Source organism: Bubalus kerabau, chromosome 12 (genome assembly GCF_029407905.1).
Source record: "Bubalus kerabau isolate K-KA32 ecotype Philippines breed swamp buffalo chromosome 12, PCC_UOA_SB_1v2, whole genome shotgun sequence".
Lineage (NCBI taxonomy): Eukaryota > Metazoa > Chordata > Mammalia > Artiodactyla > Bovidae > Bubalus > Bubalus kerabau.
The window spans coordinates 69,533,934-69,548,136 of record NC_073635.1 but is presented as its reverse complement, the minus strand read 5'-3'; the positions used below and the strand labels follow the sequence as shown (position 1 = coordinate 69,548,136).

At 40.1% G+C, this 14,203-nt stretch overlaps 1 protein-coding gene across 2 annotated transcripts in view; it reads right to left on the bottom strand.

Moving 5' to 3' along the window:
- Positions 1-10,909, bottom strand: part of GPR180 (G protein-coupled receptor 180) — a 28,017-nt gene extending 17,108 nt beyond the window's left edge. Inside the window, exons 1-3 of one of the 2 annotated variants that reach the window (XM_055542781.1) lie at positions 10,638-10,909; positions 8,359-8,517; positions 1,142-1,342 (exon numbers count right to left, since the gene is read on the bottom strand). In XM_055542781.1, coding sequence (XP_055398756.1) covers positions 1,142-1,342; positions 8,359-8,517; positions 10,638-10,782 — 505 coding nt within the window. In that variant the 5' untranslated portion in view covers positions 10,783-10,909. The remainder of the gene's footprint in view (positions 1-1,141; positions 1,343-8,358; positions 8,518-10,637) is intronic. The other variant, XM_055542780.1, reaches the window with a different exon arrangement.
- Between the last annotated feature and the right edge of the window lie 3,294 nt (positions 10,910-14,203).

Genomic DNA, 14,203 nt, shown 5'->3' with positions numbered 1-14,203 from the left:
TGCAGGCTTTATGTTAAAACCAACACATTTCTAAAACAACATGGACTATGGACTTCTAGATAAGTGGGTCTACACAGTAGAATTAGCTAAATGCCTCACTTCCACTCCCAAATCAAGTCTATCTCAGTCTCTGGGGGCGGACATCTATATTTTTCCCTAAGCTCTCCAGATACAACCCACAGCGGTGGGTTGAGAATTAATGAATTAATCCCTCAATGTAGAATTATTCAGATTTTAAGGTATCTAGATATTTAAAGAAAGAAATGATGAGATCCTTGGAAGTTACACCAGCTACCTAGCAATGAATATTTTTGAGTACTTACGGCACTTTTTAAAAATTAACCCCCACATAATAGCCTTGCAAAGAATCCCATGCTTAATGGAAATCCGTATTCTAGTGAGATTTTTTCCCCTTCATTTAAATACTCTTGGTGACATGATCAAAGTAACATTCCCCACTTGAGCAAAAGAAAGATTTTAAACACACTGTAAGTATCAAATCAAAATCAGTTACAGAAGATAGATCAGAAGGAGTCACGACTAAGAACTGAGTCAGAACTTCAAATTCTGTCAACCTAAAACTCTGATGAAATATTTTATAGGAGTAGATTTGATTTCAGAAAACTCCATCAATTTTGATCATTCCTAAAATGGATGCAAGCTCCAATGAAGGCAACTCCTAAAAATATTCAAATACCCTAGTGAAGGACAGCTATAGGAAGTGATGGAGTTTCTATCCTACTTAATCACTGGGTTGCCAATTTAGACTGCTCAGTTTATCAACATTCTTCTGTTCATAAAAATTAAGCTAGCTTATCATAAAAACAGATTTTAGAATGCAGAAACTATAAACTATCCATAATCCTACCAGCCAAAGTATGGAAACAATCTGTTCATATTTTTGTACTTCTGTTGACTCTCTGCATTTTGTAACATAATTGAAATCATACAACATAAAATTTCCAGTTCTGCCTTTAAACTTAATAGTACAGCTGTTACGATTCTGTAAGGTTTATTTAACCATTTCTCTACTGTTGGACACAAGTTGTTTTTAATTTTTCAGTATTCAAATAACACAACATGAAGATTCTTCGGCATAAATCTTTTTCTACACTTGGGATATCTAAATACATATTCTTACCAGATTCTCCAGCACTGAAATGATCAAATGGGTTCCCTTCAGCATCTGGGTTTAGTAACATCATTTCAAATGAGACATCTTCCATCTGAGACTCCTCACCGCCCTCTCTGCACGTGTACTTGTCTGCATAGAACACGTGCCACTTTTGCGGATACGGAATCTGGGACACTGTCAGGTTATGTTCCGTCTGATTCACGGCCACTTCAAAGGAAAAAAAAATAGTACTTTCAAAGCAAAACTCTCAAATGTATTCATTGTTTTAGTCACACAATCAATTTGAAATTAGAATTCTTTTGCTTAGTTCTGATCGCCTCAGCAATCCAAACCCTGATGTAGTACTGGAATAAGTTCTGTAAGTCAAAAAGCAGGTAAAAATACTGTATTTAACCAACCAAAGGAACCACTATAAAAGTTCTATGAAAATATGCACACTGAGTCACTCTGCTGTGCACCTGAAACTATTACAACATTGTTAATCGGCTATACTCCAAAGCAAAAGAGTTCTATGAAATGCCACAACTGACTAGGAAGGTTTCATTGAAATCCTGAATTTCAATTAAATATTTCCAAAGTTTTCAAGTAAGTGAGCAATACTAAAAATTTTTTTGTTGCAGTGGTAAAATGTGTACAACACAAAAGTTATCATTTTAATCATTTTCAGGTGTACAGCTCTGTCTTAAGTACATTCACAATGCTGTGTGAACCATCATGGTGACATTTCTGAAAATTACTTTTTTGAGTCATATTTAAATATGGAGCATTCAACTTTGGAAACTATTATATCTAAAAACTATGGCTGACAAACACCTTCAAAAGATTGTCCAAAATCTCTTCCTATTTGGTTATTCCTTTAAAAGGTACTCAAAGCAGAAGGCAATGGCACCCCACTCCAGTACTCTTGCCTGGGAAATCCCATGGATGGAGGAGCCTGGTAGGCTACAGTCCATGGGGTCACTAAGAGTCGGACATGACTGAGCGACTTCACTTTGACTTTTCACTTTCATGCATTGGAGAAGGAAATGGCAACCCACTCCAGTGTTCTTGCCTGGAGAATCCCAGGGATGGCAGAGCCTGGTGGGCTGCTGTCTCTGGGGTCGCACAGAATCGGACACGACTGAAGCGACTTAGCAGCAGCAGCAAAGCAGAAAAATAGAAATTACAGGAATATAAGAGCTGTTAATGGCAACCTACTCCAGTGTTCTTGCCTGGAGAATCCCAGGGATGGGGGAGCCTGGTGGGCTGCCATCTCTGGGGTCGCACAGAGTCGGACACGACTGAAGTGACTTAGCAGCAGCAGCAGCAGCAAGAGTTGTTACACTGGGTCAGATCTACATAATGTATTGGGGGGTGGAAACTGTTGGCCTCACACAGACCTGTACTTGAATCTTGGCTCCAATATTTACCTTCTATATGACTTTGGGCAAGATACATAAGCAATGACACTCACTTTCTCCATCCATAAAATGAAGATAATACTTAGAGCAAAGAGCCAATGCAAGCACTAAGTTATACACTCAGCATGGTTGCTGACTACAAGTTGTCCTTTTCGTTTCTTTAAAATAAAGTGATTACACTAATCAGTGGTTCTTAATCCAGGGTAATTCTATTCCCCTGTAGAGCATTTGTGGAGAAGGGAATGGCAACCCACTCCAGTGTTCTTGCCTGGAGAATCCCACGGACAGAGGAGCCTGGAAGGCTACAGTCCATGGGGTCGGAAAGAGTCGGACACGACTGAGTGTCTAACTCTTGCACTCTCTTACAGAGTATTTGAAAATGTATAGGGAGAGTTTTGCTATCATAGCAGTTGAGAACATACTTTAAGCAGGGCAGTGCTAAACCTTATGCAACCCAACATAGTCTCCCATGATAAAGACCTGTTCCTACTCAAAATGCCAGTAGCACTCCCTTTGAGAAACACTAAATGATGTCTGAGATCCCTTCTCGATCTAAAACTATGATTCTGACCTAAGAGAAACTCAGTACCACCGTAAGTGTGGTAGGAGAGTGAAGTCTCAAACACCATGTGTAATAAAGACAGTAGGAGAGTTAGAGGAGCAGTCTTATAACCTTGGGACTCATCATATAAATACAACACTTAACCTCTCTACATGTGTTTCTTCAGTAGAAAACTTAAGACACTTGCCCTGTCTGACTCAGAATCCTTGTGAGGAGCAAAGGAGATGGTATATGAAAATCCTAAGTGAAGAGTCTGATTCTACACAAAGTGTTCTTAAAATATAGGATTATGATGGGCCCAATTCCCAAGTCAAGACTGCCCCCACTGCATGCCAGCTAGTCTTGATCTTTTACTCAAGTGAAAACACAAAACTTTTTAATAAATAAAAGACATTTCTTGAGATAACTGTGGAAATTTGCGTATGGAAAAGATTTTAGAGGATACTATGAAATCGTTCATTTTCTTAGATGCAGTGATGGTACTGTTATGGTAATATTTATGGAGAAGAATGTCCTTACTCTTATGAGATGTCTGCTGAAACATGGTGAATTGCTCAACACACCCACAGCTTATTTTCATTCGGTTCAAAACAAAAATCACACACACACACAAACATAAAGCAAATGTAACAAAATAATAAGCCAAGAATATTCAGATGCTGGTTGCACTCTGCTTTCAACTTGTATGTATAACTGAAAATTTTCCTAATAAAAAGTTGGAAAAACATTATTTTTAAGTTGTCTTTATCACTGAGACAGGGACTTATCTAGACAGGATTCAAATTTGGAGGACTTAAAACTTTACATTTGGGAATTTCACTAATAGTAGTTAAAAGGGACAAGATGATTTTGTTAAGAATACCACAGCATTGGTTTTTTTTTTTTTGCTGTCTTAATTTAGCTGACATTTATACTGTTTTTCTTAAGGCACAGCTTCTGGGGAAAAGTAGCAAGGACTCAAGTTTCTGTTAAATATTTGAAGACCTTTAATAAGAATTCAATATACGATCAATAAGCAGTTCAGAAATAAGGCTTTTGAAATGTGCAGCTTGCAATTATATAATCTGGGCTTATTATATAAAAGCTCTGTTGTGTTGAGGTTTTATCACTTCCATATTTTCTCTTAGATAAAATAAGAATTTAACCATTATATTTTCATCAATATACTTTTTGATGCTTCATTTTAAATTAGGTGTTCATTTTAAATTACCACATCATAAACAGATACTGGCTTGAGTTTTTGTCTTGCTGCCTTTCTCAGTAAGCCTAGGAAATAAGCCTCTTGACAAAACTGCATGTTCATTGTTTTTGAAACAAAAGACTACAGCACAGCATGCTTATTGTATGCTGATGCAATTAGTACCTCAAATATTAACAAAACTTGAATTGCAGAGAATGGTGTTGAATGGCTAATTGCCCAATAGAATTATAAAACGAAATGAATACTGTTAACAAAATTACTTAAAATAATAAGATACTAACACTTTTAAGCAATTAATAAAATATATCAAATGTACAAAAGGAAATATATGCATATGATATAAAAAGACAATACTGAAAATGTTTTATATACAAAATAACATTTAATTCTTGTTATCTAACAGCAAATTTCTTTTGCATAAAACTCCTTTTCTGTGCTTTAAATATCTTATTTGGTTGCTCTAAAAAAAAAAAAAACCCTACAAAATACTTTTCACCATTTAAAAAAATCTGATGGTTTATGTCATTACTGAAAGAGAAAAAAGGAAGACTGAAAAATAATTCTTCAAACATTAATTTGGGGAAAACGTATAATCAAAGCAACATTCAACACTGAGATTTTTCAAATCTACTAATCTTTTCATAGTTCATGGCAGCAATAAGGTTTTACACAGGAATCAGGCACAGTTAATGAGCTCATCACCAAGCAGGTGAAAGGCTATTAATATTTAAAAGTCTCATTAATGGTCAGGAAATGAGAATTTTTTTAACAAGGAATTATCTTCAAATATGTGATACTACTACACTGTCATGAATTTAAGGATATGCTTTTTGTTTCAATACATCAAAGCTTCTAGATAACAATATATTATAAATATGAAAATAATATGTGAAAGAGAATACAGATTTTGTTAAGACTTGGCTTTCGTTACTGGAAAAAGAACTGATTAAATATGTAGAAAGGAATATATATGCCATCAGTGCTTAATTTATTTCAGACCTTCAAATTTAACAAAACAATCTTCATTCCTCAAAAATTCCTGTTTCCTGAGATCTTCCGTTCCGACAAGTTCAAAGAATACCCTTCACATAACAGAGAAGGAAGAGGAAGGGAGAATAGAAAAAGAAACAAAAGCAAGAGGTTTTATAAATTATAGCTCTCTACACATGCAACTCCACCTAAAGGGTCATAATTAGAATCACAGCATTTTAGACTTTTAGGAACCTTGGAGAAAACTAGTCCAACTTCCTTGTTGACCAGACAGGTAAAGTGCAGGTGAAAGATAACAAGATCTTATCACAAGTTACTAACAGTGATTCTCAGTTTAGCGGTCTTTCTAGTGCACCAAGTCTCTCCATATACATAAGTTCTGTGACTGAAGGTATTTGACTGATATAAAAATTATGTTTTTGCAAGTGTATATACAATATGGTATAACATTGACCACGTAATATAAGAAAATAAATCGATTCCTATAGCTCAAAGCTTTAAACTGTCCGATCAATTTTTAACAGACAAGCAAAAAGACTTTAAGGTGCCAAATACAAAGGAAATGACCTACTAACCAAAAACCCCTCAAGCATTAAGCTGCGTGACAATTCATCCTACAAACACTTAGCCAATGCTTAACTGAGCCTGTGGTGATTATAAATTCTTACCTTCTCTCAATCATAAAAGTAACTAACACTCATACTTCTTATCACAACCTCAGTTTCGCATTTACTCACAGTGACTTGATCCATACCCTTAGCAGCCTTAAGCACTGTGGAGAGTGTCAGGATTTTGGTCCCTTGATTTATCACTAGTGCCTAGCATAGTATGGAAGTATTGTGAATGAATGAATGAATAGGTCAAAAGAGTCCTTCTGCTTTCACTGATTGATTTTATATCAAATAAATATAAACTTGTAACTATAACAAGTGCTGTGGAAGAAAATAGGCTATAAAACCTCAAGTGTTAACTTAGTGGATGGAAGAGTCAAAGAAGAGCAAACAGAGGAAAAGCCAGTGCAAAGGCCCAGGGGAGCTCTGAAACAAAACCAGCACTACAAAGAAAATGAGGCCAAAGTGGGCAATACTGTGAGATGAAGCTGGGGGTAGCGGGGTTAGTATCAGCCAGACTCAGATGGCTTTCCTGATCAGGTTAGGAGGGTCATCTCTCCTTGAGCAGTAGGAACCTTCTACAGTATTTAAGGGTGTGGTGAGGGTGTAAAGGTGAGACGATCAAACCTGCTATTCTGTAACTCTGGTTACAGAGGGGGAGCAACACAGCTGCAGTGGCCAGGCAAGAGACTATGGCCTCCTGGAATAACATGATGGGGTTAAGATGAAGAAAAGTAGATGAATTCAAGAGATAGTTAGAGGAAACTTACTAGACAGGAAGGGGATATTTAGAGGAAACTTACTAGACAGGAAGGGGATAGAGAGGTTAAAGAGAGGAGTGTTGGAAGACTCCTTGGTTTCTAGCTTACTCACTAGATAGATAGTGATGCCAGTGTCTCAAACAGGGAACACTGGAAGAGGACCAGGTTTGGATGGCATGGTGGCGGACATTACGAGAACTGGGAACTGAGGGTCAGAACTTCTTATACTTGTGAGGAACACTTAGCTGAGCAAATTGGTGTAGAAAGGCAAAGAAAACTGACAATGACCTTTTGTATGAACTTCCCAGATAAGTTCTATAATTCAGGGTTGGGGTAAATAAGTAACTGTGTCTTTGATATCTGAATCTAGTCATTCTGGCTTCTTCAGCAGACTATCAATGTCGTCTCAGAAACCTAGACAAGAGATCCCCACAATAGGCAGCGATGATATGGGACTTGTACTCTCATCCCTACTCAGGCTATGAGGGAACAAGATATCTGCTGACTGACCGCTAAATTGAGAATCACTGTTAGTAACTTGTAATAAGATCTTGTTATCTAATAAACAAAGAACGGATGTTTAGAAATAGAAGTTCTTGACTGACTAGACGAAAAGAAGACTCAAAGACTCATCAATATTTAGAACATGGTAGAGGAAATACAGGGCAAATGGGGAGAAAGATAATTCCCAGTTTTTCTCATGGATATTTCACATTCCTAATTAATAACCAGTTAACTCCAAGAGGTAGGATGGGTAGCATGGCATAGACTCTTCATTTCTGCATTAAAAATACCTGCACTCACTCTGGATGGCAAACACCCTAACGCACGGGATGATGTAGATGACAACAGAAGAGATCAAGGATTCAGGTAACCAGAATAATAAAAGCAGAGCCTCTCCAGAGGTGAACCTGCTGCTGCTGCTGCTGCTAAGTCACTTTAGTCGTGTCCAACTCTGTGCAACCCCATAGATGGCAGCCCACCAGGCTCCCCCATCCCTGGGATTCTCCAGGCAAGAACCCTGGAGTGGGTTGCCATTGCCTTCTCCAACGCATGAAAGTGAAAAGTGAAAGTGAAGTCGCTCAGTCGTGTCTGACTCCCAGCGACCCCATGGACTGCAGCCCACCAGGCTCCTCCATCCATGGGATTTGCCAGGCAAGAGTACTGGAGTGGGGTGCCATTGCCTTCTCCAGCGGTTTACAAATGATGTGGTCCTGGGATAGTCCAAAATGACACACTGTGGCACTATGTGACTAGGTCCCAAGTGTACAGCATATTGCAAAACAGCATCACTTGGGGTAAATTATACAATTAATTGAGATAACGCATGCTTAGTGTTTAGCTCAGTGCTACCAGATAATAAGCACTCAACAAATATAATCATTCACTCCATGCTGCCACTGGGTCAAAATACATCTGCCATATTGGCAGGAATTATGTGGCCTGTAAGAAGTCTGAACGAAGGAAAGTATACCTTTATAAATTATCTGCATATTTTTTTCAAAGATTTTGAGTAAGAGGGAAAAAAAGCATTCTATCTTTTGACCAAAGAGATTAGTTTCCTTAAAATTTAGCTTAAAATGTATTAGGCAGAGTGTGGTGTATGCTGTGCCATGAAACATCTTGATATGTAAATACTCCTAACATTGAGGAAAAAAAACAACAACATAATGATCAAAGAAAAGGGGAAATACTCACTTGTCAACTGAGCTTTGGATAATTTTTCACTACAGCTATACTCAGGACCTCCTTCCTGCAGCTTTAGCCATTCCTGGGCTTGGAACAGGTAGAGTTTAGCTTCCTTTCCAACAGCTACTGCTATGTTGTTGATTCTGACACACAAAAGAGCGTGGTCACCTGGGACATTAAAACAAAAATTATCAACTTGTTTGATCTTGTATCGAACTGAAATGGTAGGACAATTCAATAACTCTTTATCAAAATGGCAATTGAAAGAGCACAATTTTTCTTAAATCTCATTTTAACTAGGTACTTCATATTAGAATGACCATCCCATTCAGGCACAAGTCAAGTGATTATTCACATTAATTATGCAAAACAATGTGCTGTGTTTCCTTACACTTCAGCTGATAACTGATTGCTTTTCACTGAATAAACAGCAACATCTGCTGTACGTAGACATGCACTGTAATAGAATTTCGCCTCATTTTACAACCACTCCAAATCTGTAACACTTGTTTATAAATTATCTATAGAAATGTCCTGCCAGTTTCTTTTGGTTTTTAATATAACATGGATGCTAATATTTAATTATTCTTTTACTATAAAAAGCAAACATATATAATATAGCAAGAAAGTTTAAATAAATGAATTTCAGATACATTTGACATCTGCGACTTTTACACAGGAATTTTCAGAACAATATATGTTGTAAGACAACTATACAATGCGCCTTGTTGCACACCGCAACTACATTTAAGGCCTAGAAGAGAAATGGCAAAAAGTAGGTCCCTCTAGGGAAAGGGATTCTGAGTTAGGGAAAGGGACTCTGAGTAAGGAAAAGCAAAACAAGGGACAGTTTTTTCATCTTAAGATCTTTTAATTATCTTGTTATTGTTTTATACTATTATCACTTTGACAAAACATTTTAAACAAATTTATATGTATAGTGTGTATCAAAAAATCATTTAAGTCTCTGACATAAACTCATCACATTATAAATTATCAACAGCCTTAAAAGTGATTCTATCCCCCATTAACATTTTGAATCATGTTCTGAATTACAATTCCTAAGTATGGTGTTGGTACTATTATTTTACTGAATTTGAATTCACTGAAAACTGATAATAGTAAAAACACACACAAGAGAAAGTGTGTATGTTAATATACTTGGAACACTCTATTCCTCAATCTTTTCTCAGAAATCTGGATTTATTACTTGTTTCTCCTCTGTATCTATCAGGTAACCATCAGTGAAATATCTGGGCTGTCTAAGCCTGTTTGCAAATCATGAATAAGCCATGTCATACCTTCCATACATGCCAGATTTTCCGACACTGTCCAGATTGTGCCATTTATTGTAGTGACATTACTATCACTTGCTCATGCTGCACACGGCACAGCCAAAAAATAAATAAGTAAATAACATAAGGGTCCTAACCTCATCAAAGCAAATAATTTTTTAAAATATAGTAGTAGTCAAATTAAGAGTACTAACAGTTAAATATCATGAAAAACACTCAGACTTTGAGGGTGCAAATGAAGCAAAAATTAGAATGAAAGCAGATTCATTCATTTAATAATTATGGATTTTTGAGGGAGACCAGAAGTGAAGAATCAAATGCAATCTCATTTTAGAAGGGTCACATAGGATACAAATTAAGAAGCTTCCAGGACGCACTTGGGTGCATTTCTGTCCGGTTCATTCTAGGCCTCGTGGTCCACAGTAAAGCTAGGGGAGTAACCAAACTATTGCCACAATTCTGACAATTATAAGACGTGTTGAAGAGGGGAATCCTAAATTTCTGTGCTGCAAGCAGGTTTTAGCAAATTTATACTAAAACATAAAGGACAAAACCCAGAAAATCTCAGTTCTGAAACTTATGTTCACATGTAATTACGGTGTCTTAGTGTACACAATCAAGCTGACAGGAGTGAATAAACGATGCTTCTTTGAACGAAGGATCTCGAAACTTGCAGCAGGATAGAGAACAGCACATTCGTCAGCAAGAGAGGATTGGGGAAACGGTCTTTTAGGTGCAGGATACAATCCCTCATGGGGGAGGGAGCTGACGAGGATCTGGGGAGCTGCAACAGAGGGGTTGGCTATAAACGCATCCCACGATTCCGGGAAGCCGCGGTAGGGGAGACAACCGGCGACAGGGGAAGCGCAGGTAAGCTGGCTGAAGTCCCCAGCCTTGCCGCTGCCAGCTCCGGGCTCCCCAAGGGAGGCGGGGAGAGAAGGGCCCGCGGGATGGCCCACGCGCCTTCATCCCTCTCCCCGGCCCCGAACCTACCGTGGAACTCGAAGTGGCCGATGCTCTGGCCCTGAGCGTCTCGGGCTGCGGCGCTACTGAAGCTGCCCCGCAACGTCTTACCCTGGCTGCCTGGTGGCCACCAGCAGCAGGTGAGGGCCACTGCCAGCAGCCGCAGCCCCACCATCCCCGCCTCCTGCTCGGTACCCACACCTCAACCCCTAACCGCCCGCGGCCGCGGCCCCACGTCGACAGCTTGAGATGGAGGGGGAGGGGGATGATGGGAGAAGGACCGGCATCGCGGGCCCGCCCCCAGGAGACTAGCAGCAAATGAGGTGGGCCCTTCCGCCAAGAGCCAAGGATATTCACCAATCAGAGGCTAACATGGGCGGGACTGCAGATACGGGAGTCCCATCACTCCCTGGCCTGTTGGCTAGTTCCCGCCTTTTTTATGGAGACTCAGGAGGATGTTGCTTCTGGTTACGGAAAAATTATTGCCCTCCTCTCCGCCGCGCGCGTGGTGCCACTGCGCATGCGCCTGCGCGTGGCTGCTGCTGCTGCTGCTAAGTCGCTTCAGTTGTGTCCGACTCTGTGAGACCCCATAGACGGCAGCCCACCAGGCTCCCCCGTCCCTGGGACTCTCCAGGCAAGAATACTGGAGTGGGTTGCCATTTCCTTCACCAATGCATGAAAGTGAAAAGTCAAAGTGAAGTCGCTCAGTCGTGTCCGACTCTTAGCAACCCCATGGACTGCAGCCCACCAGCCTCCTCCGTCCATGGGATTTGCCAGGCAAGAGAACTGGAGTGGGGTGCCATTGCCTTCGCCGCGCGCGTGGTGCCACTGCGCATGCGCCTGCACGTGGCATCGGCCCGCAAAGTTTTCCCGTGATGTGTGGGTTTCGGAAAGAAGAAACACACAACAGCACCATTTCTGGTGAGGTGAGGAATGCTCCACCCAAGAAAGTCCTATGTGCCCAATTTGATGTCTCAAAGGCAGGAAACTGTCCCTGTCCACAGCTTCACGCCTGGCCACTCGGCACCTCCAACCGACTTTTCCCTCCTAGGTTTCCTGTCTTCTTGTATTATGCCATTATTCCAGCAGGCCAGACAGCTGAGAATTGTAACAACCCCTCACCCCAACCCTAACCTCCACCCCTAAGCTCCCTGCATCCAATCAGTTCAAAGAAACAGTTTATTAGCGCCTCTTCTGGACGATTAGGTTAAGAAGTACTAGCCACTGTACTACCCAGGCCACCACCTTACCATCATTTACTTGGCCTATGACAACTGAATCTAGTGGAGGTGATGGAATTCCAGTTGAGCTATTCCAAATCCTGAAAGATGATGCTGTGAAAGTGCTGCACTCAATATGCCAGCAAATTTGGAAAACTCAGCAGTGGCCACAGGACTGGAAAAGGTCAGTTTTCATTCCAGTCCCAAAGAATGCTCAAACTACCGCACAATTGCACTCATCTCACACTCTAGTAAAGTAATGCTCAAAATTCTTCAAGCCAGGCTTCAGCAATATGTGAACTGTGAACTTCCTGATGTTGAAGCTGGTTTTAGAAAAGGCAGAGGAACCAGAGATCAAATTGCCAACATCTGCTGGATCATAGAAAAAGCAAGAGAGTTCCAGAAAAACATCTATTTCTGCTTTCTTGACTATGCCAAAGCCTTTGACTGTGTGGATCACAATAAACTGTGGGAAATTCTGAAAGAGATGGGAATACCAGACCACCTGATCTGCCTCTTGAGAAATTTGTATGCAGGTCAGGAAGCAACAGTTAGAACTGGACATGGAACAACAGACTGGTTCCAAATAGGAAAAGGAGTTCGTCAAGGATGTATATTGTCACCCTGTTTATTTAACTTCTATGCAGAGTACATCATGAGAAACGCTGGACTGGAAGAAACACAAGCTGGAATCAAGATTGCCAGGAGAAATATCAATAACCTCAGATATGCAGATGACACCACCCTTATGGCAGAAAGTGAAGAGGAACTCAAAAGCCTCTTGATGAAAGTGAAAGTGGAGAGTGAAAAAGTTGGCTTAAAGCTCAACATTCAGAAAATGAAGATCATGGCATCCAGTCCCACCACTTCATGGGAAATAGATGGGGAAACAGTGGAAACAGTGTCAGACTTTATTTTTCTGGGGTCCAAAACCACTACAGATGGTGACTGCAGCCATGAAATTAAAAGATTCTTACTCCTTGGAAGGAAAGTTACGACCAACCTAGATAGCATATTGAAAAGCAGAGACATTACTTTGCCAACAAAGGTTCGTCTAGTCAAGGCTATGGTTTTTCCTGTGGTCATGTATGGATGTGAGAGTTGGACTGTGAAGAAGGCTGAGTGCTGAAGAATTGATGCTTTTGAACTGTGGTGTTGGAGAAGACTCTTGAGAGTCCCTTGGACTGCAAGGAGATCCAACCAGTCCATTCTGAAGGAGATCAGCCCTGGGATTTCTTTGGAGGGAATGATGCTGATTCTGAAACTCCAGTACTTTGGCCACCTCATGCAAAGAGTTGACTCATTGGAAAAGTCTCTGATGCTGGGAGGGATTGGGGGCAGGAGGAGAAGGGGACGACAGAGGATGAGATGGCTGGATGGCATCACTGACTTGATGGACGTGAGTCTGAGTGAACTCTGGGAGTTGGTGATAGACAGGGAGGCCTGACGTGCTGCGATTCATGGGGTCGCAAAGAGTCGGACACGACTGAGCGACTGATCTGATCTGATATGATCTGATGACAACTGATCTGACAACAGTTTTCTTCAAGTGCTTACACACAGTCCATCTCTACCCTAGAACCACAGAAAGCTTTGGGAAACACTGTATTACTGCATCACTTGCTTCAGAGGCACTCTCCTTAGCACACAACTCAAACTCTTCAGAACATGACTTTCAAGCCTCTCATATTTCCACCTCTCAATGTTTGAGGTCCATCCTTATACGAAGCCACTGTCAGTTTCCAGGCACACTCCAAATGCTCCCCTCTGGGCCTATAGCATTTGCAGATCCCTCTGGCTGCAATACTTCACATATTCTACTATTTAACCCCCACTTCATCTCATTTTCCTACTCTACTTTCCCAAGGCACGTTAAGAAGCCATTCTCAAGCCTTCAAATCTGTGTTAGATACCCCAAGAACCAGAATCTCTTACTACCCTACCTGGATGCTTAACCACACTATATTGTAAATATCTACTGATTTATCTGAATACCTTAATATAGTATAAGCTCCAGCTGGTCAGAGACTATATCTTCAGAGTAGAAGCTCAAAATCATTTCATGAATAAAGGTATATAAATTATTTTCATTTGACAGCAAGCTTTTATTACATATAAGCAAGTTCTCACAACAGATCTCATAATTTAGAAAAGGAAACCTTGAGGGAAAACTTCATGTCATGTATCCAGCATTTTCTATAACTCTGGCCAACTAGGAATAAACTGGAGATATTAATATTATGAGGTTTTAAAAAATAACATTATTTTTAATTATAAAAGTAATTCATGAAGCTTAGAAAAAATTCAGTCAAAAAGTATAAGATAAAAATGGAAGTTCTCACTTCCTCATTTCTCTGCTCATACTGATACCAAATG